Below are 27,175 nucleotides of genomic sequence, written 5' to 3' on the forward strand. Positions count from 1 at the left end.
TATATCCCGTTAGTTACACTTTGGCGCCCAACGTAAATTTAGAGTCGCGATTATTGTCTCGAAAGTTAACATACTTGAAGGCTTGGTACGTGTCTGCAGAAGTCTCTGGGAAAACTTCCAAAATTCTTGAGGACATCTGATCATACTCACCAAAAAAAAGTCTATCACTGGTTAAAAAAAAATCTTTTGAGAAAAATATTACATTTTCGGGGTCCATGATTGTTTGCGGAGCAAGAAAATTTGCATTCCAACGCTAATAAAACAAATTTCCACCTGCAATCCAAAGAATATTCAACTTACCAGAATTTCTAACTACAGTGAATATTAATTTGAGAAAATTTATCGGTTTCGGATGCGGGGAATAATACACAAAACAATACACAAATTTATTGAAATAGAATAACCACTTCTGACATAAAATAACTATTACTTTCTTACAGTTTAGATAAGTGTGCCATATTTAAAATTTTGTCGTGTTTTATTTTGATAAATTTTACCTTCCGAGATCAAACCTAAATCATCGCAATGGAGATGCCTTTGTTGTTAGCGCAATATCAGTCGATGGATCCTTCTCATCTAATGGTGGATGAGTTGGAATACGAGTTACGTATTCGCGGACTAAATGTAGTCTCGTCGCGTAGTCAACTAGAAAGAGTATTGCGTAACCACCTGAAACAGGAAAAAGGCAAATCAAATGTAGTATACAATTTTATTGCAGAATCGGTAGATCGTGAATTTGAAACTTGCAATGGAATCGTAGAAGATATAGAAAATTTTTTAGAAAGTAGACGTGGTGAAAAAGTGCCGGAACAGAAGTGGAAGACTAGGATAATACATGTGTTTTTTAGAATGGAAAGATTGAAACGCCATATCATTGGTGAAGAAGATTTGAATAGTTTAGCAATGAAAGCAGGAAATTGTTTTAAATTATTGCGTGTTTATCATTCGGTCACTTCACATCTTCCGGAAATAAGAGCAGCCGAACTGGCGTTGATAAACGAAAGTTTAAATCAGATTCGCGCTGAGACTGACAAAGACCAATCACAGGAGGAAAATATTGAAGGAGATATAAATATCAATCAGAACGTGGAAGAAGGAAACGTGGCTAGAGCTCAGGAGGTTGAATCGAAGATTTCAGATGAGGATGAACAACAAGACGAAGAGAGAGAGAGGAAAAGGAAGATGAAATAGGTGCCGTGGGCGGTCATAGTAATGGAAAGCCAGATGAGCGAGGAAAAGCGAAACTAATTGCGGAAAACAAAGACCTACTAATAGTGGTAAACCAGCTTTTACAGCGTATTCAGATATTGGAAGCAAATCAAGAAAAAGAACATTTAGCGGAAAATCAAGCGAATCCTGTCAATAGCACTGATTGATTGGTGGGAAAGAAAACCGAATCGTGCAAAACCAAAAGACAAGCCCATTAAATTTTTTGGATTGGATTAAGGAGAGGAACAGTTCGATGGGAAGTGCAAGAACGACGGAAGGTAAAAACGTCAGTGATCGTCATGCTAGAAGAGACAATCGCCTACCCGTACACAAATGGATCGTGCGCTACGACGGTATGGATAACGGGAGACGACTGAACGAGTTTTTGAAGGAAGTAGAATTCAACCGACGCTCAGAAGGATTTTCAGAGGAAAAATTATTTCAATTTGCACACCATCTGTTCACACACAAAGCAAGATCATGGTTCATGGAAGCAAACGGCGAAAATGAATTGCGAAATTGGAAGAATTTAACACAAGAGCTAAAGAACGAGTTCTTACCGGTGGATATCGATTACTTCTACGAACAGCGTGCGAATAACCGGAAGCAGGGTGTCAGAGAAAAATTCCAGGACTACTACTTAGACATGGTCCGGATCTTTCGCAGCTTATCATGTCCTTGGGATGAGAAACGGAAATTTGATGTCCTTTTTCGCAACACTCGCGACGATTGTAGGGTAGCGATGCTTGCTGCCAATGTTTCAACCGTACCTAAAATGAAGGAATTCGGAAATGTTTCGATTCTATTAATTGGCATTTATACCAACGCAGAGAGACTAAATACCCTACAAGAACGTTGCAGGTTGAGGTGGTTGAAAACCAGCGTCAACCGTACACAAGGAAAAATTCACAATTCCGTAATCAAGGCCGACAAGAACAAAATCGACAGCAAGAATACACATCAAATTTGTCCAGAAATTACCAAACAGATAGTTGGAAACAGAAACAACAAAACTTCGAGCAAAAGCCGACGAAGAGCGAACAGAGATATGAAAAAATGGAACCTGGACACAGCGACCAACAAAGAAATAAAAGTACCGTGGCAGGTCCGAGCGGAACAAGCGCATTATACCGCATAGTCAAAGCATATGTACCTGTACGGAAAGGGGTATGCTTCAACTGTCACGAACAAGGACATGGCTTTAGAGAGTGTACTAAGCAACGGAGCATTTTCTGCGAACAGTGTGGTTTCCCAGGTTTCCCAGCACCCGATTGTCCCTACTGTCAGTCAAAAAACATCTACAAGACTGCTCGCGAGACAGTTTTATGCACACAACAAGACCTCACAGAAACGGGGTGGAGGAAAAATTTCCCATGGATGCAGAAATCTCAACAGTATTTATAAACCTAAATGGAGGTCCTAGACCTTTTGCAAAAGTAGATATGATGGGCATCCCGGTAATCGGACTACTAGATAGTGGCGCTGTAAAAAAGTTATCGGAGTAGGAAGCAGTGAATTGATAAAAAAACTAAACCTCAAATTAAAACCCTCTAATATTAGCCTGAGAACAGCCGCCGGACAAAGGTTAGAAGTGCTAGGTTGCACAGAGATACCGATTTCTTTCAACAGCCAAACGAAGATACTTCCAGTTTTAGTTGCTCCGAATCTAAGCCGCAGATGCATTCTAGGCGACTCTGAGTAAGCTTATGGACAAAGTTCTGGGCTATGGTGCCCTAGAACCATTTATATTTGTTTACCTGGATGACATCGTTGTAGCGAGTAACTCGTTCGATGAACACATAGCAAAATTAAAAGAACTGGCAAACCGTTTTAAAAGGCAAATTTGTACATTAACGTAGAAAAATCAAGCTTCTGTCGTCACGAGCTACCGTACCTCGGGTACATTCTATCCCGAGAAGGATTGCGGCCTAATCCAGATCGCGTGCAGGCGATTTTGGGATTTGAGGCCCCCAGCTCGGTGAGATCACTCAGGCGATTCCTCGGTATGGTTAACTACTACCGTAGGTTCATCGATAAATTTAGTGAGCTCACAGCGCCATTAACTGACTTACTGAAAAACAAACCCAAACAATGGACAGACAGAGCAGAAGAAGCATTTAAAAGCATCAAAGAGAGGCTGATATCAGCTCCCGTGATGGCCAATCCGGATTTTGGTTTACCGTTCTGTGTACAAACGGACGCCAGTGACTCAGCTCTTGCTGGCGTCTTGACTCAAATTCAAGACGGAGAAGAACGAGTAATCGCGTACCATTCAGAAAAGCTTCAAGGAGCCGAAATGAACTACCACGCAGCAGAGAAAGAGGGACTCGCAGCACTCAGATGCATTGAACAATTTCGTGGCTATATTGAAGGAACGAGGTTCACCCTAATAACTGACTCATCAGCGCTGACCTTCATAATAAAGGCCAAATGGAAATCATCGTAACGGCTGAGCCGGTGGAGTATCACCCTGCAGCAGTACGACATGGATATCAGGCATCGGAAAGGAAAGGACAACGTTGTTCCTGATGCACTTTCCAGATCCATCGAAGTGCTAGATGACGAAGGAGAAGACAGTTGGTACAAAAACCTGTAAAAAGCTGTAGAGGAAAACCCGGAAAAATACATCGACTTCCGAATCAAAAATAATAAAATTTACAAATTTGTAGCTACCCGGTCCGACATAATGGATTATAGGTTTGAGTGGAAAGAATGTGCATCGAAAAGCTAAAGAGAACGTTTTATTGGCCACGAATGAGTACGGATTTGAAGAGGTATATCAAGCAATGTGAGTCCTGCAAAATGAACAAGCACTCGACGAAAGCTACAACACCGGAAATGGGTAACCAACGAATTGCAACCAAACCTTTCCAAATTGTGTACAGTCGCTTCCCCGAAGCAAGCACGGTAACGGTCACTTATTGGTCATACTGGACCTTTTTCCTAAGTACAGCCTGCTTGCTCCGGTCCGAAAGATATCCGCTGATAATCTATGCAACATTGTGGAAGAGAAATGGTTTCGCAGGTTGGGTGTTCCGCAAATTGTCATTACGGACAATGCAACAACCTTCTTGTCCAAAGAGTTTCGAAAATTGCTGGAAAAATATGAAATTCGTCACTGGGCAAATGCACGACACCATAGCCAAGCAAACCCGGTAGAACGTCTAAATAGAACGATAAACGCGATGATCCGCACATACGTTCATGGCGATCAAAAACTGTGGGATAGCAAAATATCGGAAATTGAATATGTACTTAATAACACTATCCACGCGTCGACGAAATTTACTCCCCATCGCATCATTTCTGGTCACGATATAGTAACCCGCGGAGCCGAACATGAATTGGAAGAAGAACCCGATTTTACCGAAGAAGAAAGAACGGAGAAAATGTGGGGGGTAAGCAAAAAAATATTCGAGTTGGTACGGGAAAACTTGCAAAAGTGCCATGAGAAAACAAAACGGCACTACGATTTGCGGCATAAACGCTACTGACCATCATTCAACATCGGACAGCAAGTATTCAAACGGACGTTTGGACAGTCAGCTGCAAGCAAGGCCTTCAATGCCAAATTAGGTCCTCAGTATGTTCCGTGTATCATAACCGCGAAGAGAGGGTCCAGTTCCTATGAATTAACTGACCTAAAAGGGAAAATTATAGGAGGGGAATTATAGAGGGGAAGAAAAGAAGGAGAGTAAACTATAAGAGAAGTTCAGGGAAATAAAGAAAAACCGGTTTGTTCTTGAGAAATGAGAGGTCAAGTGGTTAAGAGACATAATCCGTTAATTTGGATACATATCAGGAAGTGGTTGCTCTACCCATTTGCGAAATCTTAGATAAAGGAGAAAAAAGACAGACAGACATTGATTTAGGAAATCGCGATGAGGAAGGTTGATCGAAGATAAAATTTGAGCAAAAACAAATTTCGTTTAATTTTTTTAATTCAGAATTTTGAGAGGTGGAAAATGAACAAGAAAAATCAATTAGTGCTCACTCACAGTGTATGCATGCACCGAATCATCTTGCCTATAACCCTGTTAAATGTAGTTCAAAGGCATAAAGCAAGAGATTGGTGATAACAATGGCGAAAAATTAAAAAAGAGAGTAAAGGCGAAACCAAAGAACATGACCTTGAAATAATTACCGTTCACTACAAACCAAATCGAAACGAAACAATGGAATTTAAATGCCGTCGTCTCACATATCCTTTGGCTATGCTGAAAACTACGGGATCCGCATAATCATTGGTTATGTCGCATCATGAAATATCACAGCCAGAAAAGAGTGAAATTATATAATTTCATTTCTACTCACCTTCTTCAAAACCATCCTGTCCACACTCGATGAACTTTTAACTGAATCTACAGAAATGGAACTACCACAAGAATTAACATTTGAGAGATCATTTGGCCAAATATTTGATCGACAAAATGTCGCAAAAATGATATGAAATTCTTGATCAAGTGCGCACTTATCGTAGATCTAGTAAAAACTGCATCGATCACCACATGGTGCCATTGAAACTATTGTGACAGTTCTAATTCGCATCCAAGTCACACACATAGATTAAATAATTGAGTGACCGGGAATTTTATTGATTGCAATACAAAGTCGAGCAGTATGAAATATTTCAAACCGTAACATAGTGCGGCGTTGAGAGTACAGTCCTCTCACGAAGTTTATTTTATTATTTCCGGAATGTAGAATAGGTTGTGAATATAAATTTAAGGATAGGTTAATATTTATTTTATTATGTGTTGGTTATAAGTAAAAGCAATTTTCACTAAGCAGATGCATCCTGAAATACAATATATTCTTAGGGGCTTCGTTCAGATACAGTGATAAAAAAAAGATTGGTGATTGGTCAACTATGGCTCTGGAAAAATTTGGTTCAGAGGTACGCGTCATGTAACGAGTTTTCTTGTGTGATGTTGTGTAATTTTGTGTGGGAAAAGAAATTAAAATTTTTATTTTTTTTTACCCGAACTGGGGGAGAGTGTGACTGTCGGTATAATTTCTATTTAAGAATGGTAAAAGCATCGTGCGATTAGAATAAAATTCCAGTAATGTCAAGAAAACTCAGGTGGGATCTGTTTACCAGACGTACCCCTCCCACCCTATCTCTGATGAAGCATGCAGCCGCAACGAAACAGCTTCATCCCACCCACCACCAGGGGGCGGAAAATGGAACTAATCTTCAGATGGGTGGTGATAATAACGCGAAAAAAAACTTGAGAGAGTAATATTCTTGGCGCGAAAAACTAAGGCTATTGGTCGTGAGAGCGAGGACAACTAGAAGGGTTGGTCATTCCAATTCCAACCGCCTAAAAGATAGGAAATTACTTTATAGAAAAGTGGAGAAGTGAAGTTCAAGGAAAAGAGGACAGACAGGACCCCGTATTTTTACCCTGGAATCGACGACCATCGTGCATCACCACCACGACGCCATCGCATTGCCGCCTTCACCAGCCGCTGTTACCCACCACCAAAATTTACTGCTACGGTTGCATCCGGCCACCTCGCCCAACCGTTACCAACAGGCGACCCACCAGACCGCTGCCCGCAGTCCCGGCTTCAAAGAATGCGCCCCACCGAGTTTCGAGGTAGGAGTAGGGTGATTAAGAAATCCAAAAGTGGAGATGTTAAGAACAAAGGGGTAAGTTTTGGTGAAAGAGAAGTTACAAGTGTTTTTTTGGCAATAAGTCGCGAACCTGTGCCGACCCTGAGGCTTGTTTGGGGGTTCTCATAATTGCTGAATAGCAATATATCCCGTTAGTTACACGCCACAGCAAGCCAACTTTTTTTTTATTTTTTATCAAATAATATTTGTTTGCTTATGTAGAAGAAGACGAAAACAAAGAAGTAAACAAAGGTGGTGGTAATGGGATGAGGATTGTTATGTTGTTATGCAACACTATAAAAGGTTTTATCATTTATCATGTGTGAAATTATATCGGAGTATTAGAGAGGGATTTAAGCTACCCATCAATGATTAAAAGACGACAGTACTTCGTTGTTCCAAGTTTTGCTATTGTTAATAACAAATTGCAGAGACAAACTTTTGCATGTGTGAATATTATTTTGAGCAATTCAGTATTTTTTAATGAGCAATGGTTTTTGCAAATTGTTTTTTTTTTCAATCACATTCATTTTTAGTTATTTTGTAACTTTAGTTTGAATATAACATATGTAACATCAATCCACGATCTACTGAACGAAGGATTTATCGCAGTTTAGATAATTAATTAGGTTTTAAACCAGCGCTGGCCATCTGCTCGAATTGTCGACAGTGTCATAGTTACATCTTTAACTTCAACTCGATATTTCAAAAAAAAAATTCATTTTAGATTAAATACCAACTTTTAATAGTTCAAAACGCATTTGAAAGTGGCTAGCCACTACGGGCCAACTAGTTATAACAGATTTTCATCATCAGCACCTCTTGTTTTCGTTTGGTACCAGAAAGAATTTTACAAATTTTACAGCAATTGAAGTTTTTTTTTTTTCATTTATAGCGCAGTGTTGTTTATATGTATTCAAATGTTGAAAGATTCGAAGCCTGTTGATAGACGGCGGAACGAAACATGAAAAACAGTTCTTCGAAACGGTGCTTGCAGTTACTTGGAAGGAGTTGGTTTTCTCTATGCCATCTCATCGAAGCCCTTACCATGAGCTATTTCAGGATTTTTCTATGCTGTATCTTTTTATAGATTCAAAAAAAGAAACAGATAACATACGATCGCGAGAAAAAGGTAGAAGGTCTAATTTTCCAATCATTTACAAAAAAATGAAACCCTAACTTGTTACACAACAAAAAAAGATTGAAAGGAAAAACAAACCTTTTTTTTTTTTTATTCTCGCTTATTTTCCGTCGGTCTAGTTCCGCCATTGTTGTGGCCAATTACCGACGCCCAGGGAGGCGACTCCACACCCAGGACCCTAACTCACGACCCGTTTATTAACGGACCGGCGCCAACGGCTTTACTTCCTCATGCGATGGAAGGCGTGATCCCAGAGATTTTTCGCCTCAGAAAATCTCCCGGTGTCGGCTAGGACTGAATCTAGACCAGTTGGGTTGGTTGTGAGTGGATCACGCCACCTCACAACCATCGACACCTATGTCGGCGGTGGGATTCGAACCCAGGCGTCAAGCGTGGTTGGCGGAGACGCTACCAACCACACTAGGCCCCCGCGAAAAACAAACCTTGTTTCACTTGTTTGGTCGTTTTCGGCACGCCTCTGCAAAAAAGTATTCTGTTGCATTTCTTCGTTGTTGTTCAGAATCCATACATGAATTCGGCGTATGAAAGCAACCCCTTGTTCAAAACTGGAATCATGTCTCAAATTGCCTGGGCCGACTGTAGCAGGTACGAGAAAAATTGGATGCAGAATAAAACAGCAACTGTAGCAAGTTTTTCACGGCAATAGATATTTATTCTTTCATCCCTCATCCAAGAGAAGGGTGCGGCTTCAATTCGGTCGTGAATTAGTAGAAAATTTGTGTTTTTTGACGAGAACCTTACCAAGGGATTCCATTGTTTACATTTGAGCCTTTTTTTTTTTTTTTTTATTCTCGCTTATTTTCCGTCGGTCTAGTTCCGCCACTGTTGTGGCCAATCACCGACGCCCAGGGAGGCGACTCCACACCCAGGACCCTAACTCACGACCCGTTCATTAACGGACCGGCGCCAACGGCTTTACTTCCTCATGCGATGGAAGGCGTGATCCCAGAGATTTTTCGCCTCAGAAAATCTCCCAGTGTCGGCTAGGATTGAATCTAGACCAGTTGGGTTGGTTGTGAGTGGATCACGCCACCTCACAACCATCGACTCCTATGTCGGCGGTGGGATTCGAACCCAGGCGTCGAGCGTGGTTGGCGGAGACGTTACCAACCACACTAGGCCCCCGCTGCATTTGAGCCTTGCTAAACTAAATATTTTTCACTGCCCACCCGGCGCATGAGACTTCTGTTTTTGGTTGGCTTTACGACGGCGACCTTTTTTTCTTCTCCCAAGTTGAGTTGAGAGGGATAAGAATGATTTGGATCAATGCGTAAAATAGATAAAATTCGTATACCAACAGGAATAAAGCAGAAGCCGTTTAAGGTGATGTTTTTGTGACATAATATCCCTCTCACAGCATATATGTCAGAATGGAAGATTTTTAATGTTTGCCTTACAATTCTCGTGTGCTGGTTTTAGCTAGATGGTTGTCCTAAAATTAGATCAAAATTTTTGATTCATATTAAACATGCCCGTTTTGTTTTACTTTTCTCAAACTTATCCTTCGGAGTAACTGCCAGTGAAAACAGAGCACCAGCCCGTGCTGCATTGATAAACGAAACACTATTAAGTCGATACTGCAGCAGCAGCCAAAGGCAGAAGCATTGTTTAGCATAAAAAAGTCATATCACTCTGCTGTCGATGATGGCTTGCAACGTATGTAAGACACCGAAAACCGAAAGGAACCCGGATTACGGCGACGTCTGGCAACAGCTGGTGGAACAAGAACGGGTCGTTTTTACGACATGAAATTCGACCAAGTGGGACTGGATTTAGAGCCCGAAAGCCCGGGACAAACCCGTACGTTCTGGTTCTGTCGTCGTATAGGTGAATGTTTGTTTCTATTGCTGCTGTTCGATTTAGATATGCTTTTACGAAATTGTCTCGATGCTTTAGAAAGCGATGATTGGAATGGCTTCGTTGCCTTAAATTGGACAGTGTGATTTCGAGTTATCAAATCATTGTGGGATTTTGGATTACATTCAGATTTATATAGTTTCGCTTTCAGCACTGAAGCAGAATAAAAATATACTATGTAAAAAATGAGCGAATATTCAAATCTATAAAGGAATCTATAATCTATGGAATAATTAGTGCGTGCCATGAAACGACAACTAACATTTTAAGCCGTTTTTCCACTGCTGCCAAAAATAAATAGATGTAATTCAAGAAAAACTGATTTGTTTGTCTTGAAGATATATTCATTATCAACTAAAAAGGACATGATACTTAAAAAAATGTTATCATCAGTACAGCTCGTAAAAGCTGTACGGAGCATTTTGGTTCTCTATAGTCTTTTTGATACCCTATGTATAGTTTTTTTTTAAATATCTAAGAAAAACAGAGTGTAGAGTTCAAAAATAAACAACGAATTTAATCTGTACAATACACCAAATTTATATTCCCTACTATCTACCTCTACCGGTACGCACAGAATTTTGTTGCCCCGGCGGCACAGCATAGTGTGCGGCACCTTCTGAAAACTGCTTCTATATGAAACAAAAAGGAGAAAACAATTTAAACGGCAATTCGATTGTCTTTCAGGTTGCAACACGCCTCACTGTGCATCTACAGCGGCAATGTAGTCTCCACTTGGCCTGGCTGCATACAAATGAAAATCGAGTTCTACTGCACTGATGACGACAGACCAGCGCTCTATTCAAGACATCAGTTTTAATAAATCCTAACAGCAGATCGGTAAATTGTCAGAAAAAAAAGGTTTTTACGAACTTTCCGAAAAAGCTTCACCTTCAAGACATCAATATAGTCTAGGCTCATGGGAGCAAACATTAGTTGACCTGTTCGGATGGGGAGACTGTAATTTTTTTTGCCACTGATATAGAGGAGGCAGTTGGTGTCTACTGGTGAAGTCTGTGTCAGGCATGTTTGCATGTAATTGGTTCATTGTTGCTGGAAATTCGACCTGGAAACTTTTCATCAATTTGCACTGTTAAACAATGAAGTGATAATGATGACTGAAGAATCACAAAATTGTTCATCATTTCATCAATTTGACGACATATTAATTATTTTGATCTATCATGTGGTTACATCAGTATTACCGTTTGAAATATTTCATCCCCACGTTACACCTTGGTTTTAGTTTCCGCAGAATGTATCTCGATATTGTGCGGTTGGAAATAGTCCTACGTCAGAAACCATGAAGAGTGACAGCTCAAGCTCAAAGAGATGAAAACACAAAAAGAATGAAATGAAATAACAAATGATAAACACAATTGAAAAAATACAGAAATGAGCAAAGACGTTTGCCAGCCTCTCTTTGCATGTATGATAAATTGAGGAAAAAAAGGACTAGGTACCGATACATACAGTCAGGTTTTTTACGCGGGGGATACGTTCCGAATTTGTTCGAAACCGTGTGAAAATTAACGTAGAAAACTGTCCCAAAATGTTTAAACTTTGATTGAATATGATAGTGGTCAGTCTGAAGGCCAAAATGCAATACACTAAGGTCTTTTTTTTACTGTACGAGTAATCCGCGTAAAAACTGACTGTAGATGAATATATATAGGAGTTCTATGATCTCCTTGAAAAGACATTCAAAAAAACAGACATGACATCATGATCGTCATCGGAGATGCAAATGCGCAGGTTGGGTAGGAGGACTTGTTCCGCCCCGTAATTGGAAGAGAAAGCTTTCATTGTACTACGAACGATAATGGCATGAGGCTTACCAATTTCGCTGCAGCTATGGGGTGGCCTGCTCTCAGATCGACCATGTGCTGATCGACGTTCAGAGCACTTTTCAGACGTTTATAAGGTCGTTCAGAAGGCAGAATGTTGACTCGGATCACTATCTTGCAGTATCCAAGATCCGCGCCCGGTTGTCTAACGTATTGATATCAAGGACAACGAGGAAGATACGGTTGACCATTCAACGTTTATCAACTGAAGAAGTGGTTACAGAGTACAAGCTGAAAGTTGATGAGCGAATCGATGATGAGCAAATTAGATAGAACCTGAAAGAACAGTAGAGACAATACACAGTACGATAAGCACCGCGGCAACTACACCCAACGAGTGGCTTGACGCTGAGTGCCAGCTAGTGACTGATGAGAAGAACCGCGCCAGAAGTCACATGTTGGCAACAACTGTGATATGTCAGAGCGTAGGAAGATATCGAGCAGCTAGAGTCGCTGAAAAGACACTCCACCGTCGGAAGAAACGTCAGCATTGAGAGCGTGTTCCGTTGGTGGCGGAGGGCTTCTTCTCTAGGCACGATGCGAGGAGCTTCTACAAAAAGATTAACTATGGACCAACCATGGACGAGGTGAAGAAAGCAGTGGAAGAGCCGAAGAACTGCAAGGCAGCTGGGAAGGACGGCGTCCCTGCCGAGCTTTTAAACTCGGGAGCGAACAGTTCTATCGTGCCATTCATCGAATCATGCTGAAAGTGTGGAATGATGAAGAATTGCCCTCGGACTGGGTGGTGCCTGATCTACAAAAAAGGCCACCGTTTGGACTGTAGTAACTATCGGGGCCGTATACAAAATTCTCTCCCGTGTCCTGTTCCATTGACTGAGGCCGTTGCAGGAAACCAACGTTAGCAAATACCAATATGGTTTTTGAGGGCGACGCTGCGACAAATTCTCTTTTAATTTCGAAAATTTGACTTGCAGACTCACCACCTGTTCATAGACTTCAGGGCAGCGTACGATTTAGTTGAGAGAAATGAGTTATGGCGATAACGCGCGAGAATGGTTCTCCAACAAAACTAATTAGACTAGTTCGTGCCACCCTTGATGGTTTCCATCAAGCGTCAGGGAAGCCGATGAGATATCGGACGCTTTCATGTCGTTAGATGATTGTAAGCTGGGTGACGGGCTGTCAAACCTACTATTCAACATCGCATTGTACGGTGCTATACGAAGGGCTGGCGTGCAAAGAAGCAGCACAATCATGACGAAAACTCCCATGCTCCTCGGTTTTGCGGACGATATCGACATCATTGGTGTTAATCGTTAAAGCGGTGAAAGGGGCTATTGGACCTCTCAAGAGCGAAGCTACGAGTATTGGGCTTGTCATGAAATCGGCCAAAACGAAGTACATGATGGCTGGTAGAGAGCGTGGTAGCCCCTCAGATGTTCGTGCTGTGGTGGTGATAGATGAGGAACTGTTTGAAGTAGTCGACGAATTAATTTTCCTGGATACATTGCACAGTGGTCCAATAAGCCAAAAAGTGAAACTCAATTCCATAGCGCCTTTGACTTTCATCCTAGCTTAATAAAGTCTTCGGAACAATTGTTTGTATAAATGACCCGCATAATCGCAAATTGTCAAAAAGGATCAAAAGTTTACTATACTAAAAATAAAATAATTAACTTATTTGTGTTAAGAGATAGAAAAACAGGTTGTTCAGAAAAATTGTAGAATAGTCAAAAATATGAAACTTTGTTGAACAAATGAAAACCCTATCTTTTTTTGTTCGAAGATATAAAGTTATAATTACATAAAACTTACTTATAAGTTAGCTTTTTGTACTTAACTTTTGTTAATTGCATTTTATACGAAAGTATTGTTGAAAGGAATAGTTAGGGCACACAAAACACACATTTTTGGATGAAGGCTTCATATCTCCAGGACTTTTCCTTACAAAGTTATATCATATTTTAGCTTATTTTTTCGATAATTTCAAGAACGTATAGGTTAAAAAGGGGCAAGTGGAATCATGATATCAATACTTTTTCTTGAAGTTAAGCTGAAGTACTATAAACTCTTGTAGGTTCCATATGTCCCAATCAACCCATATTAGAGTACGACGATCATATGTTACAGCAGGTTTTAATATATCCAAAATACTAACTTTTTTGTGTTTAGAGATAGAGGAATGGTTTATTCACAATGTTTTAGAGCGTGCAAAAATATGAATCTTTGCTGAACAAATAAAATTCCTATTTTCATTGGATACAGAGTTAGAGAGTATTTTTTGCAAAAGTTAATTTTTTGCACTTAACTTTTGTTAGCTACATTTTACAAGAAAACGTTGTTCTAAAGAAGCATTTGGGCATATAAAACACACGTTCTTGTTGAAGACCACACATCTCCAGGACTTTTATTTACAAAGCTATACAATGTTTTAGGTTATTTTTTCGATAACTATAGGAACGTATAAAGTAAAAAAAGGTAAGTTAAATCATGATGTTAACACTTTTTCTCGAAGTTTAGCTCGAGTTCTCAGAACTGTTATAAGTTCTATCTATCCCAATCCACCTAATTATTATTCTATACGTTGTTGCAGTTTTTGAAAAAATAATTTTTGAATGTTCTAAAACTTTGCCGAATGAATCATTCCTCTATTTTTTAACACAAAAAAGTTAGTATTTTTGATATATGAAAACCTACTGTAACATATGCTCGCCGTACTTCAATATGGGTAGATTGGTACAAATGGAACCTACAAGAGTTTATAGTACTTCAGCTTAACTTCAAGAAAAAGTATTGATATTATGTTTCCACTTGCCCCTTTTTAACGTATACGTTCTTAAAATTATCGAAAAAATAAGCCAAAATATGATATAACTTCGTAAGAAAAAATCCTGGCAATATATGACCTTTGGCAGAAATGTGTGTGATGCGATCAATGTCCAGATCGCAGCTCAAAAATACCTGCCAAACTATCCAACGAATGTGCGGTTGATCGAGACTCCGTCGATCGGTGCACCAACAAGCAGGGCCAGCAGCAGACAGAAGAACAGCAACTAACAGCAACCAGCAACCCGTAGCAGATGATCCAGAGGGGCACTTTCTTCGGGTAAGTGATTACACCAGTAAGTAGTTTTAGAGTTACTAAACTTTCACTTCAAATTTATTAACTTTGACCTTTATTTCAGGCGATCTACTTAATCCGACAATTTCATTGCAACTAAACTACTGCCAGCGAAACCACTCTATAAATATTGCCCAATTCCTACCAGTGTGTGTGCAAGGTGTAGTCTACACAAAAATGGGCCTCAACGCAGAGTGCGTTCACTGCCGAATTCTAAGCAATTGTTTAGAATTTTATGCCTAACCTGAACATCGCCACCCCCTTGACAAATGACATTTTCAATCAAAACAAGTTCCACGTTTCGCCGTTCTTGTGACACAAATCAAATTTTACAATTTTTCTAACTATATTCTTCTCTTCTCGTTTCAGCATACTTAAAAACCACAAATTTTACTGATTTTTCTCCAAGGTGTCGTTTTGCTGGATGTCCATCTCGGCGGCAGGCTCTGGAACAGGAGTTTCAGCAGCATCAATAGGCAATAAGCAGACTTTGACGATCGGCCTCTTAATGATACCTTTGCTCGTTCTTAGGATGACAACTCGAGCAAGTTTATCCGCACCAGGTTGAACACCGACGATCCTAGCCAGTGGCCATTTCAGCGGTACTTGAAGCTCATCTACGACAAGTGCCAAGCGACCGGGGACGATATCTTCATTTGCCTGGCAAATCTTGTGATCCTTCTGGAGCTCGTGCAAATATTCGGTTCTCTACCTGTGCCAAAACTGCTGATGTATTTGCTGTAGCTGTTGATAGTGATCCAGGCGGTTGATCGGAAGGCATCGCAGGTCTGGTTCTGGCAGCGCATGCAGTGTGGTTCCCACCAAGAAGTGCGCCGGTGTCAACGCAGAAAAATCGTTAGGGTCCTCGGTAAGTGGTGTTAGCGGTCGCGAGTTCATGCTAGCTTCGATTTGTGTCAAAACCGTTGCCATGTCTTCGAAAGACAGACGAGTGTTCGCTAATTGCCGATGCAGATGTTTTTTCGCACTTTTTACCGCTGCCTCCCAAAGGCCACCGAAGTGGGGTGTCTTGGGGGGTGTCATATGCCACGTTACGCCATTGCTGGCTAGGTTTGTTTCGATCCCTTCTCTGTTTCGTTTGCTGTTCAACCAGAGGTACAGCTCGGTTATTTCGTTTCGCGCCCCTTCGAAATTTTTACCGTTGTCGGAGTGTACGTGCGCCGGCAATCCTCTGCGAGAGAAAAAACGTCGAAATGCTGCTAAAAAGGCCGAAGTAGTGAGATCCGAAACCAACTCAATGTGGACGGTTTTAGTTGAGAAACAAACGAAGATGCAGATGTAGGCTTTCGTTGGGGATGCGCGCTTATGTGGAGGGCGCAAGTAGACGGGACCGGCATAATCAACACCGGTAACGGTGAACGGTCGGCTCGGTGTAACACGGGGTATAGGAAGTTGACCTGTGCGTTGTTGGGCCGGAACGGGATTGGCTCGTAAACATGGGAGGCAATTTCTAATCACACTTCTCACAAGTCGTTTGCCTCGAACTGGCCAATATGTTTCGCGCATGGCGGCAAGTGTTAGTTGGCGATTAATTTGGACAGTGGGTGAAAGCTGGGCAAAAGGGATGGATGTTTATAGGAATATGGCTGGTCAGACAGTTTCAACCTCCCCCCCACTCTGATAGTTCCTTGCTGGTCTATGAAAGGATTAAGTGCACGAATTTGCGATTGTTTATGTAGCGGTTTTTGCGCTTGAAGTTCTTTAATCTCCTGGCTGAATTCATCTGCTTGGGCAATCTGGATTAATCGCACTTTTGCTTCTTCTAATTGCGTTACAGACAAAAGCTGGCTGGTACCTGGTCTGGATTGTGGATTGGTTCGAGCTTTTAGCCGTGTCAGACGAATAAATTGCAGACAATGAGCAGTGACTCGTACAAGCAGCGTGAATGACGAGTACCGAAGAAATATGGAATTAACAGCCGGTTTAGCGCGAACCATTGTAGCAACTACCTTCCGGGCTTCGATGTTGTCGACTGGTGCATGCAGCGGGAGAGGTGCAGGCCATTTTCCTTCAGGTAACCGAAGCCAAGTTGGTCCATACTTCCACAACTCACTCGATACAAATTCGCCAACTGCCATTCCTCGGGAAACCAAGTCAGCGGGATTGTCCTTCCCTGGTATATGAGTCCATCGATAGCCGTGTGTCAGGGTTTGTATCTTAGATACCCGGTTGGCAACAAACGTCTTCCATGTACGAGATGGCGCTTGCAACCACTGAATCGTGACGGTAGAATCCGACCAAAAGCGGGCATCCGAAATTTCCAGTTGCAGAGCGGTTTTAACGTGTGCATACAGCTGCGATGCAATTTCTGCTGCACACAGCTCGAGCCTGGGGAGTGTGATTCGATCTAATGGTGCGACTCGTGATTTAGACGCTAATAATTTGACCCTTACGTTGTCATGCGTGTCTGTAGATCGCGCGTAAACACAAGCTCCGTAGGCACTTTCAGATGCATCCGAAAAGGTGTGTAGCTGAACTTTCGCATTGGGTAGAAATGCATAACGGTCGATGCGGTATTCTGCTATGCCGGCTAGGTCATGATGATAGGTTTTCCATTTTTCTTGTATAGCGTTCGGCACAGGTTGATCCCAATCGCAGTGGGCCAACCACAACTCCTGCATAAACATTTTACCCCGAATGACCACAGGGGCAATTAATACTAGCGGATCGAAAAGCTGCGAAATGGAAGATAAAATTGATCGTTTAGTTTCTGGTGCCTTCCTGCTAACAATTTTCGATTCGAATCGTAGCTCATCTGTCTCAGGCCCCCAGCCGATTCCCAGAGCCTTTACAGATTCATGCGGTGTAAATACAAATGATGATTGCGTTCCAATTTGTTCTGATGACAGTCCCTGCAGTACCTCTAGTTTGTTCGATGTCCACTTTCGTAAGGTAAGTCCGCCTTTGCTCAACAGTTCGGTCAATTCGTGTCGCAGCTGCAAGGCTTCATCAACTGATTGCGCGCCTCCGAGGCAATCATCTACATAAAAATTCTTGCGTAATATAGGATCAGCCAGCGGGTACGCAATCCCTTCGTCGTCGGCCAGCTGCTGGAGTGTTCTCGTAGCCAGGAAAGAAGATGGCGCTAAACCGTAAGTGACGGTTAGTAACTCGTAGGTTTGTATTGGGTCAGACTCGTTAAATCGCCACAGGATGCGTTGGTAAGGTGTATCTTCAGGGTGAATTAGAACTTGCCGGTACATTTTCTCGATGTCAGCCACTAGTGCCACAGGAAATTTCCGAAATCGGAGGACAATTGACAGTAAGTCTTCCTGCACAACCGGTCCAGTGAGAAGTGCCTCGTTCAACGATACTCCAGTAGTAGATTTTGCTGAACCATCGAAGACTACACGCACCTTTGTCGTGGTGCTGGATTCCTTTACGACGGGGTGGTGAGGAAGATAAAAATTGCCGGAGGGGTGCTGGTTCATACCGAGCAATCGCATATGACCAAGTGAAATGTACTCACGCATGAATCGATGGTACTCCTCCTTCATTTCCGCTTCGCGTTCTAATCTCTGCTCCAACAGCTTAAATCTTCGCAGTGCAGCAGCTTTGGATTCGCCCAACATGCTATCGAATTCAGGATGCCGTGGTAGACGAACTATGTAGCGCCCGCTGTGATCTCTTGTCACGGTCGACGTGTATAAATTTTCACATTCGCGTTCCTCCGCCGAGTAATCATCGCGCGAAGGTAATTCCTCCACTTTCCAGAACCGTTCCAAACTTTCTTCGAGTGTGGTAAGACAAATAGCAGTCACGTTGCACTGCACGGTTTCCGGGGAAGCAGAAATCAAAACACCAGATCCAGCCACAATCCATCCAAAGACACTGTCCACCATCTCGGGAGGGTCCCTTGCAATGCGAATTCGTGCTGGTGATCTAAAACAGTCAAAGAAGTGTGGTAAACCAATAATCATGTCGATTGGACCTCGTTCGTAAAATGTAGGATCAGCCAAGAAAAGATCCTTGGGAATATTCCAGTCAGCAATGGATATGTTCCTCTCAGGTAAGTCAGCAGTAACCTGTGGTAGAATGAGAAACTCAACATCAAGAGCAAAAGATTCCTTGCGCGAACGAATTTGTGTTGTGACCGTGTCCTTGGCGCGAATGCCTATTCCGCCAGGACCTTGAAGTTGCACCTTTACCCTTTTACGTTTAAGCTTGAGAAGTTGCGCCATGCGCTCAGTGAGCAGATTGGGCTGGGATGCAGAATCCAACAGTGCCCTAGCAAAGTGATGTTGCCCGTATGCATCGACGATGACAAGAATAACGGTAAGCATAAACACATTACCAGACCGATGAGATTGCGTTGAAGCTGCAGCCAGGTAGGTTTCGACAGTTGCCGTATTCAAATCCGGTTGCTTCTGCGTAGTGGTCACGTTTGTTTGAGCAGTGGGTAGAGGCCTTGTACCTCCTGATACCGCAGTATCTTTCCGGATGCCTTCCAAGTAACCCGGGTGAAGTACGGTGTTATGTCACTTTTGACAAATCTGACAGCTATTTTGGATGGGACAATTGCTCACGTAGTGGTCACTACGCAAGCAGTTAAAGCATAAACGCTTTTGATTAACGTGATTCAATCTTTCCTGAAGAGGAAACTTCTTCAGTTCTCGCCACTGAATGCCTGTCCGACCTCCCACATTTGATTTCTTCGGGGAAGGTTCCGTAACGGCATGTGCGACCATTTTCAGATGCGATGATTTTCCATTTTTATCGGAAGGTCCATGCTTAACCATTGGAGCAGTATGTGAACCTGAAATAGATTGAACAGCATCACAGTTCACCGAAATGGATTCCAGCACTCTAATTCGACGTTGCAAAAATTGGATGAGGTTCGCGTACGTAGGGTCTGGTAGCGTAGACGCATGGTCCTCCCATAATCTTAGCGTTTCGTTGTGAAGTCTGGTGCATAACAGATGCTCCAGCATTGTGCTCCATGCATCGGTTGGTTCCCCCAGTTGCTTTAGTACCTTAGTGTGCCTCTCGAATTCATCCACCAGTCCATGTAGCGCCGTAGCGGATTCCTCCGCCATTCTTGGTGTTTCTAATAAAGCCTGCAGATGACGTTTCTTCAGCAAATATTCATTTGAATAGCGAAAAACAAGGGCCTCCCAGGCCAGCCGATAGTTAGCAGAGCTAATGGAAATCGATTCAATTACCTGTGCAGCGTCACCCTTCACAGCAGCACGCAAGTAGTGAAATTTTTGAATATCGGCCACTTCCTGATTAGAGTGGATTAGCGCTAAAAAGGTATCGTGAAATGCGAGCCAATCTTGGTAATCACCAGCGAATTCGGGAAGAGAAATAGTCGGAAGCTTGAGACCAGCCAAACCAGAGTGCGAAAGAGTGGGAGGATTTTGAGGGAGATGCGCCGCAGAAGGAGAAGCAGGTATTTTGGAAATTAGGCCAGCTTTTATTCTGAAAAGTTTGGGTTCGAAGTCGGATCGAAACTGTAGGTTTCTTACCATCGCGCCATTCGTTGTCTCCAGTATTTCCAGCTCACTTTGGACCTCCTCTAGTCCTTGCCACAGCACTTCCAAATTTTCCAGCCGCAGAGCAACTCCGAAGGAATCCCGTTCCGGCACGTATTCTTGCAGGAACGAATCGGTGCGATGAATCGAAGCGAGCAGTGTTGTCCGCCTAGCGTTTAGTTGTTGAATTCTCCGATCGTCGTCCATTGTAAGCAGGAAAACCACGAAAGAAGATGAGCGTCACCGAACGCCAATAAGCGGCAACTCGTCGTACAGCAGCGGATTAACACCGCCGGATTCGCGTCGCCAGGTGAAGCAGCAACAATAAAATGCAGACCAGTTTCTTTGCCAAGGCTGAAATATGCCTTGTATTTATTATAAACTCCGCAAGCGAATCGCCGTTCCAAACGGTAGCTGAAGATTCCTTGTAGAAACGATACAATTTGTAGTAAAGCTCCAAATGGCCAGAAGCAGCAGGCGTCGGATGAATCCACAATGGTAACAATAAGTTCCCTCTGAAGAATTGCGATGGCGGTTCCGAACAATTAGATATTTGTTCTGCCAACAGCGTACAATAATGGCGGAAAATCCTTTCACGCTTTAACAAAGCGTCAGACGATGGATAGAATGTTGAAAATGACGCGCACGGCCACGGCAGGTTCCAGGATCGTCTATCCTGGTCACGGCACCAGAAATATGATGCGATCAATGTCCAGATCGCAGCTCAAAAATACCTGCCAAACTATCCAACGAATGTGCGGTTGATCGAGACTCCGTCGATCGGTGCACCAACAAGCAGGGCCAGCAGCAGACAGAAGAACAGCAACTAACAGCAACCAGCAACCCGTAGCAGATGATCCAGAGGGGCACTTTCTTCGGGTAAGTGATTACACCAGTAAGTAGTTTTAGAGTTACTAAACTTTCACTTCAAATTTATTAACTTTGACCTTTATTTCAGGCGATCTACTTAATCCGACAATTTCATTGCAACTAAACTACTGCCAGCGAAACCACTCTATAAATATTGCCCAATTCCTACCAGTGTGTGTGCAAGGTGTAGTCTACACAAAAATGGGCCTCAACGCAGAGTGCGTTCACTGCCGAATTCTAAGCAATTGTTTAGAATTTTATGCCTAACCTGAACAGTGTGTTTTCTGTACTCTAACCATTTCTCCGAACAATACTTTCGTATAAAATGCAACTAACAAAAGTTAAGTACAAAAAACTAACTTTTAAGTATAATTTTGTACCGAAAGAAGATAGGATTTTCATTTATTCAACAAAGTTTCGTATTTTCAAATCTTCTACAACTTTGCTGAATAAATTATTCTTCTATCTCTCAACCCGAAAAAGTTAATTATTTAATTTTTAGTATAGTAAACTTTTCATACTTTTTGACAATTTGCAATTATACGGGTCATTCATATAAACAATTGTTCCGAAGACACATTTAAGCTAGGATGAAGGTGAAAGGCGCTATGGAATTAAGTTCCACGTTTGCTTCATTGGACCACTGTGGATTGGTGACGTGCGACAATAAGTTCAGCTGTGAGATAAAGAGGCGGATAACGGCTGCAAACAGAGCCTTCTATAAATTGCGTTACCAGCTAAGGTCCCACAGCCTACAGATCCGTACAAAACAAGCGCTGTTAGAAACACTGATTTTACCGGTGGCTATGGCCATGAAGCATGGACACTGAAGGGAACTGATCGGCGTGCTCTTGGTGTTTTTGAGCGTAGAATCTTGCGGACATTCATTGGCGGCAACCATGAAGTGTTCCATAAAAAAATGGGCACAGAAGAGAGATAAGAGAGAAAGATAAAGATAGATAGAAAGAGAGGTAGAGAGAGATAGAGAGGGAGAGAGAAATACAGAAAGGAAAGAGAGAGAGAGATAGAGAGAGGGAAGAGAGAGACAGGGAAAGAGAGAGAGAGAAAAAGAGAGAGAGAAAGAGAGAGGGAGAGAGAGAAAAAGAGAGGGAGAGGGAGAAAGAGAGAGGGAGAGAGAAAGAGAGAGGGAGAGAGAGAGAAAGAGAGAGAGAGAGAGAGAAAGAGAGAGAGAGAGAGAGAGAGAGAGAGAGAGAGAGAAACCAGAATAGATTTTATTGTTGGTATTTTATTTGGATTATATGATTTGATGATTCGAATTCATGAACAAACATTATTAAAAAATATTGTAGAACTTTCGGAAGCAAAATGATAACCATTATCAATGTCACAAAACGGACGGACGCCATTCAGAAACATGTAGGCTTCAAATCTCATCTCCTCTCAAAAAGTTCCCATGCTGAATTCGAGAATTAAATTTAAAATTAACAGGCGAAGATTCAAAAACTTCCCAAATCAAAATTATTGTTGGTGCATAATGTTTTGGAAATGCATAAAACGTAGATTTGGTGTTATCCCAAAAATTAAAAAAAAAAAATACCTCCCTCTATTTCTTTAAGACATCGACGTTTTGTACATTTTCAAGAGATTTGACATCGAAAACTATGTTTCGATTTCTACATTTCATGAACTTTTGACCTCCTGGGCATTTTTTCATCGTCAAAAAAATTAAAACGCTCGATCGCTGTTTTTCTGGATCTCGCGATACGGTAATACTGGGAAAATCTATGCCGGGGGGAAGTGAAATGAATATAATTTACTAAATTGAAGTAATTTACTTGAATAGGAATCATAGTAGAAGAATTAGAAAGAATAACAAAGAATTAGAAAGAATAATAACATTGTATCGTTGAAAAAGAACAAAACAAAAATACAGTTCCGTAAATAAGGAAGTATTTATCTATGGGTTTAACAAAACTAAAACACATAACAAAAAATAATCCATTAAAATAAGGTAGTAATTTAATAAAAATAAACGCTATGCTGTTAAAAAAATCAGAAGTAGATCAACGGATTAGGTGATATGAAACGAAATTAAATGATAAACAAACAGAATACAACAATATTAACCCTCTCCCGCTCACAAGGTTTATCATTAAAATTTATAGCTTCACGAGAAAATTCAAGCTGAACACTTTGTAGACTAACTAAAACTACTGTCAACTGTAGTATGTTGAAGAAAATGCCCAGTGATGCTCTGAGGCAGCATATAAAAGTTTATGGAATAATCGTAAGCACAACAAACTATTTTATGTCAAGATATGATGATTATGATTCTTGTTGCTTCAGAGTCACCATGAGCGGAAAAGGGTTAAATAACGTCTATTTCGACTGTTACGATTTACTTTAAAAGCACATAGAACAATCAAATATCGTTGATGTACATAACAGGACGCTTACATGTAGAAATATTACAGCAAATCACAACAGACAGAAACCTAGTAAGTACACGCAACGCCTACATACTCCCCACACTAAATTTTTAAAATGTTTTGTACAGTAATTCCCGGAACAAAGCTAAATACACTTAGCCGAAACTTAGGACAGTAGACAAAATTCTGTTTTGATTTTTGAGAGAAGACTGCAAGCCGAAACACCATAAATTAAAAAAGTATTTAAGGAGAATTAATGTGAAAATTAGTGGTTTTGCTACAATACTTTCGAATCGTTTAGAATCGTATAATTTTTGCATAAACAAGTACTTCAGGTCGCAAGGAAATTGCCTTGATTATTTAGTCATTGTAAATTGAGTTTAACGAATTGCACTGTTCTTGTTGACACCGCAATTGTCAGCAATATTTCAAGTCAATTTCATCAAATGTTCTAAATTAGATAACTCCAAACAGAACATTTACACTACGTTACCAAATATCACAACCCAGCATTGAAAAGTCAAAAAGCAAAGCCTTGGTGCTTCATTTTGATTCGAAACTTGACCTTCTGTTTTTCATACACAGACTTCGCAGCCGCCTGGCCAGTGTACAGGACAATTGCGGGGCTAGCGCTACGATCCTACTGAAACTAACAGTATCTCCCAAGCCGAGACTCGAACCTACGACGACTGGCTTGTCAGGCCAGCATCGTACCTCGAGACCATCTGGGAGTTTAAAGTCATTGAAAAGTCAACAACATCCAAAACCATCCATGGTGTTTGCATAATATCATAAAGAATCAGGGCATCTGTCTATTTAGTTCTATATCGCAACCGGCCAGCCGAGGCAAATTGCATCGAATTGGTTTTGTCTTTTCGTGACGATACCGAGACACGGAAACAGGAACCGCTCTATGAAATGAGCTCAGTTTTAATGATTATAACTTTTTGTGCTATCGGAGCTTGTCTATTAGGTAAATGGCTTCCTAATTGGTGCTTACTTTTAACACTTTCGATTTTTGCAGCTGCTTCAGGAACAACTGTTTAGTTTGGTGCCTATAAAATGAGAACGCTTTATATTGTTATATTTACAAATTTGGTTCGACACCGGTAGCCTTCGTTCCAACGATTAAAATGTGGAAAACTCTACTTTAAATCTAAAGCACCGATTAGTGCTGCTTGGCAGAATCATTTAGGGTAACGAATATAAACGAATAATATAATATATATGGGGCAATCACTACTAATTGCAATCGATTTTGTGAACCAGTAATTGACTGTTCATCCAAAGAAATTCAAGTGTTTTGATGACAACGATGGGGAAGATTCTTATTAGTATGGAAATTGAACACGGTAAAATCGGAAAGGTGAGCTACCGGGTGAAGTGCCCAGAGCAAGAGAGATCGTGAAGAAAAATTGATTGAACATTTTATTACCATTAATTCCGCTTCAAACTGTAGAACTGACGTACTTTCTTTGCTAAGGAAGGTATTCAGTCAGTCAGTTAGATACGAGTGATTTTTTGTCAGCAAACACGAAATAAATTTCTAATTAAGTAAATTTCACACCGCATCAACTGAATGTGTTCGTGAAGTGTTTTTAAGTCGGAGTTGGAAAACCATACCAGCAATTATATCCGTAGCAAAAGCCATTTCGTTACATTGTAAAACATAAAAGGCAAACAAGATATAAAAACCCTGTGCGAACCATCAGTTGTTGTTGGTTTCATCCCGAAGAATAACTCCCAAAGTTCCATTAGCTGGTGAACATTTCAACAGGGAATTTTCTTTCCCGAAGCCACTAATACTGGTGATATTTTGCCAAACAAACCAAACGAATACGCAAGCAAGCTAAATGTTTAATTATAACAGGAAGTAATTCCCTCCCAACATGCGTCTCCCTAAAACTTTGAGCAAATTTGAATGTAAAATAGCTGTAAGGTTAAGAATGGAGTGTTTATCTCGCAAATCGTTGCCTGTGGCTTAAATCTACAAGTAATAATCTTCCAATTGATGAGCGTCTAATCCCAGCGAAAAGCTGACGCATCGTAAAACGCAAACTTTCGACTGTGGCAAGAAAATGATCGTTGAACACTTTTTTGAGCTACAAAAACATGGATACTTATTCTGAAAGAATCGGCTGCAACAGCTGGTTCAAAATGCACGAGCAACGGGAACTTTTCACTGAAGTAAGTAGCATTATCAGTTATAGAGGATTATCTTTCTACGTTTTGCTGGTATTGCCCACTGGAAAGCGATTGAATTGCTGGAATCGAAAGACCGAATGCCGTTTGCGGCGGAAGAAAGTTACACATTACTTGTGTTATTCGCTGTTTACGATGCTAATCGTAATATTGCGATGTTTATCATTCCACACACTTTTTTCACAGCTATATTGCCAAGTTAATACCGAAACTGCGCCAACGCCACCCATGTTAAAGTTGAAAACCATCACGCCACATTGTCTACCACTTTATATCCGTAAGCAGTATGAGGACTGTTACATAAATCATTCTAATAGGGGTTATGACATGACAAGCAGAAAAAAAAATACGAACACCACGGTAACTCACAAAAACAAAATCCAGAAGATAAACAAGCGGAAAATAAAGAATAAAATGGTTACAGTGGATCACTTCGGAACAAAACGAGGCGGGTACCGGGCGCTAATGTGTCAAAAATTTTTTTACGTGACATTTTGCAACCACTGAAAGAAGGTAATAAAAACCAAACTCCCGCTGTTGATTGTTGTTGGGATTCTTAAGGGGGCCCATGTGACGGTTGATGGGATTTTTATTCAGCGTATAATCAGAGGCGGAAAAAAAAAACGACTTCCGCACACAACGGTTGAGTGACTCGCTGACTGGCTTCCGGTGTGAAGGAGATGTTTTTCAATTCTGCGTTTCAAGCCGGTATTATTGGTAATATGATTGTCAATTAATCATTCTTCACATTGTTTTTGTGTTCTTGGCACCCCGTGCGTGAAAATGAGTGTTGTCATCAAAACACTTAAATTACTTTGGTTGAACAACAACAACAGTAATAAAAGCAACAACAACAACAATCAAGCCGTTTTATTTTACTTTATTTCAAATACACTAAAGTCGCTACTTACGCGGGGGATACGTGCCGGAAATTCCGGAATCCTCGTTAAAAAAACCGCGTAAATTCCGGAATCCGCGTGAAAAAACCGCGTAAATTCCGAAATCCGCGAGGAAAAAAACCGCGTTAATTCCGGAATCCGCGTAAAAAAACCTGCGTTTATTCTGCAATCCGAGTGAAGAGAAACCGAAATCCGCGCAAAAAAAAAAACCGCGTGAATTCCGGAATCCGCGTAAAAAGCCACGTAAAAAAACGCGTAAAAAACCGCGTAAAATGCGACCTTAGTGTTTAATATTTCTAGTTTCGCCAAATCATAACTTTGTTCATATTTCAACTTCTTTTCATAAGCTTTATTCTTCATTATTTTAAGCTTTTTCTGTTACAATTGGTCAATTTCGTTTCATGCGCTGTCCATTGTTATAAAACTTAGATTTTAGGCTCCCTTTCTCTCCAATTATTTAAAAATAAGTAACATTTAACATTATTCTTCCACTCATTAAAATTTCATAACGCTTAGCAACTTGCTCCTTTCGAAAAATTCTCAAT

The 27,175-nt window shown here is 41.1% G+C and overlaps 1 protein-coding gene and 1 long non-coding RNA gene across 2 annotated transcripts; both read right to left on the reverse strand.

Annotated features, from left to right (window-relative positions):
• Positions 1-481: 481 nt before the first annotated feature.
• LOC129718546 (uncharacterized) lies at positions 482-5,711 on the reverse strand. Its single transcript, XR_008726964.1, has 3 exons — positions 5,524-5,711; positions 1,770-1,979; positions 482-669 (listed from the first exon to the last, which is right to left on the reverse strand). It is a non-coding gene; the product is annotated as an uncharacterized LOC129718546 (long non-coding RNA).
• An 11,361-nt stretch (positions 5,712-17,072) lies between these two features.
• Positions 17,073-19,078, reverse strand: LOC129716785 (uncharacterized). The gene is made up of 3 exons (XM_055666621.1): positions 17,525-19,078; positions 17,189-17,470; positions 17,073-17,123 (listed from the first exon to the last, which is right to left on the reverse strand). The coding sequence occupies exons 1-3, from the start codon at positions 19,076-19,078 to the stop codon at positions 17,073-17,075; spliced, it is 1,887 nt and encodes a 628-aa protein (XP_055522596.1).
• Positions 19,079-27,175: the final 8,097 nt, after the last annotated feature.

The sequence above is a fragment of the Wyeomyia smithii genome, chromosome 1 (genome assembly GCF_029784165.1).
Source record: "Wyeomyia smithii strain HCP4-BCI-WySm-NY-G18 chromosome 1, ASM2978416v1, whole genome shotgun sequence".
NCBI lineage: Eukaryota > Metazoa > Arthropoda > Insecta > Diptera > Culicidae > Wyeomyia > Wyeomyia smithii.

What these genes read in the sequence shown, in the direction of transcription:
- LOC129716785 (XM_055666621.1), bottom strand. Translation starts at nt 19,078, where the DNA reads ATGCTTACCGTTATTCTTGTCATCGTCGATGCATACGGGCAACATCAC. An exon ending in TACGATTCGAATCGAAAATT is followed by an intron (nt 17,471 to 17,524) that starts GTTAGCAGGAAG and finishes TCCATTTCGCAG; the next exon opens with CTTTTCGATCCGCTAGTATT. An exon ending in CTACAGACACGCATGACAAC is followed by an intron (nt 17,124 to 17,188) that starts GTAAGGGTCAAA and finishes CACACTCCCCAG; the next exon opens with GCTCGAGCTGTGTGCAGCAG.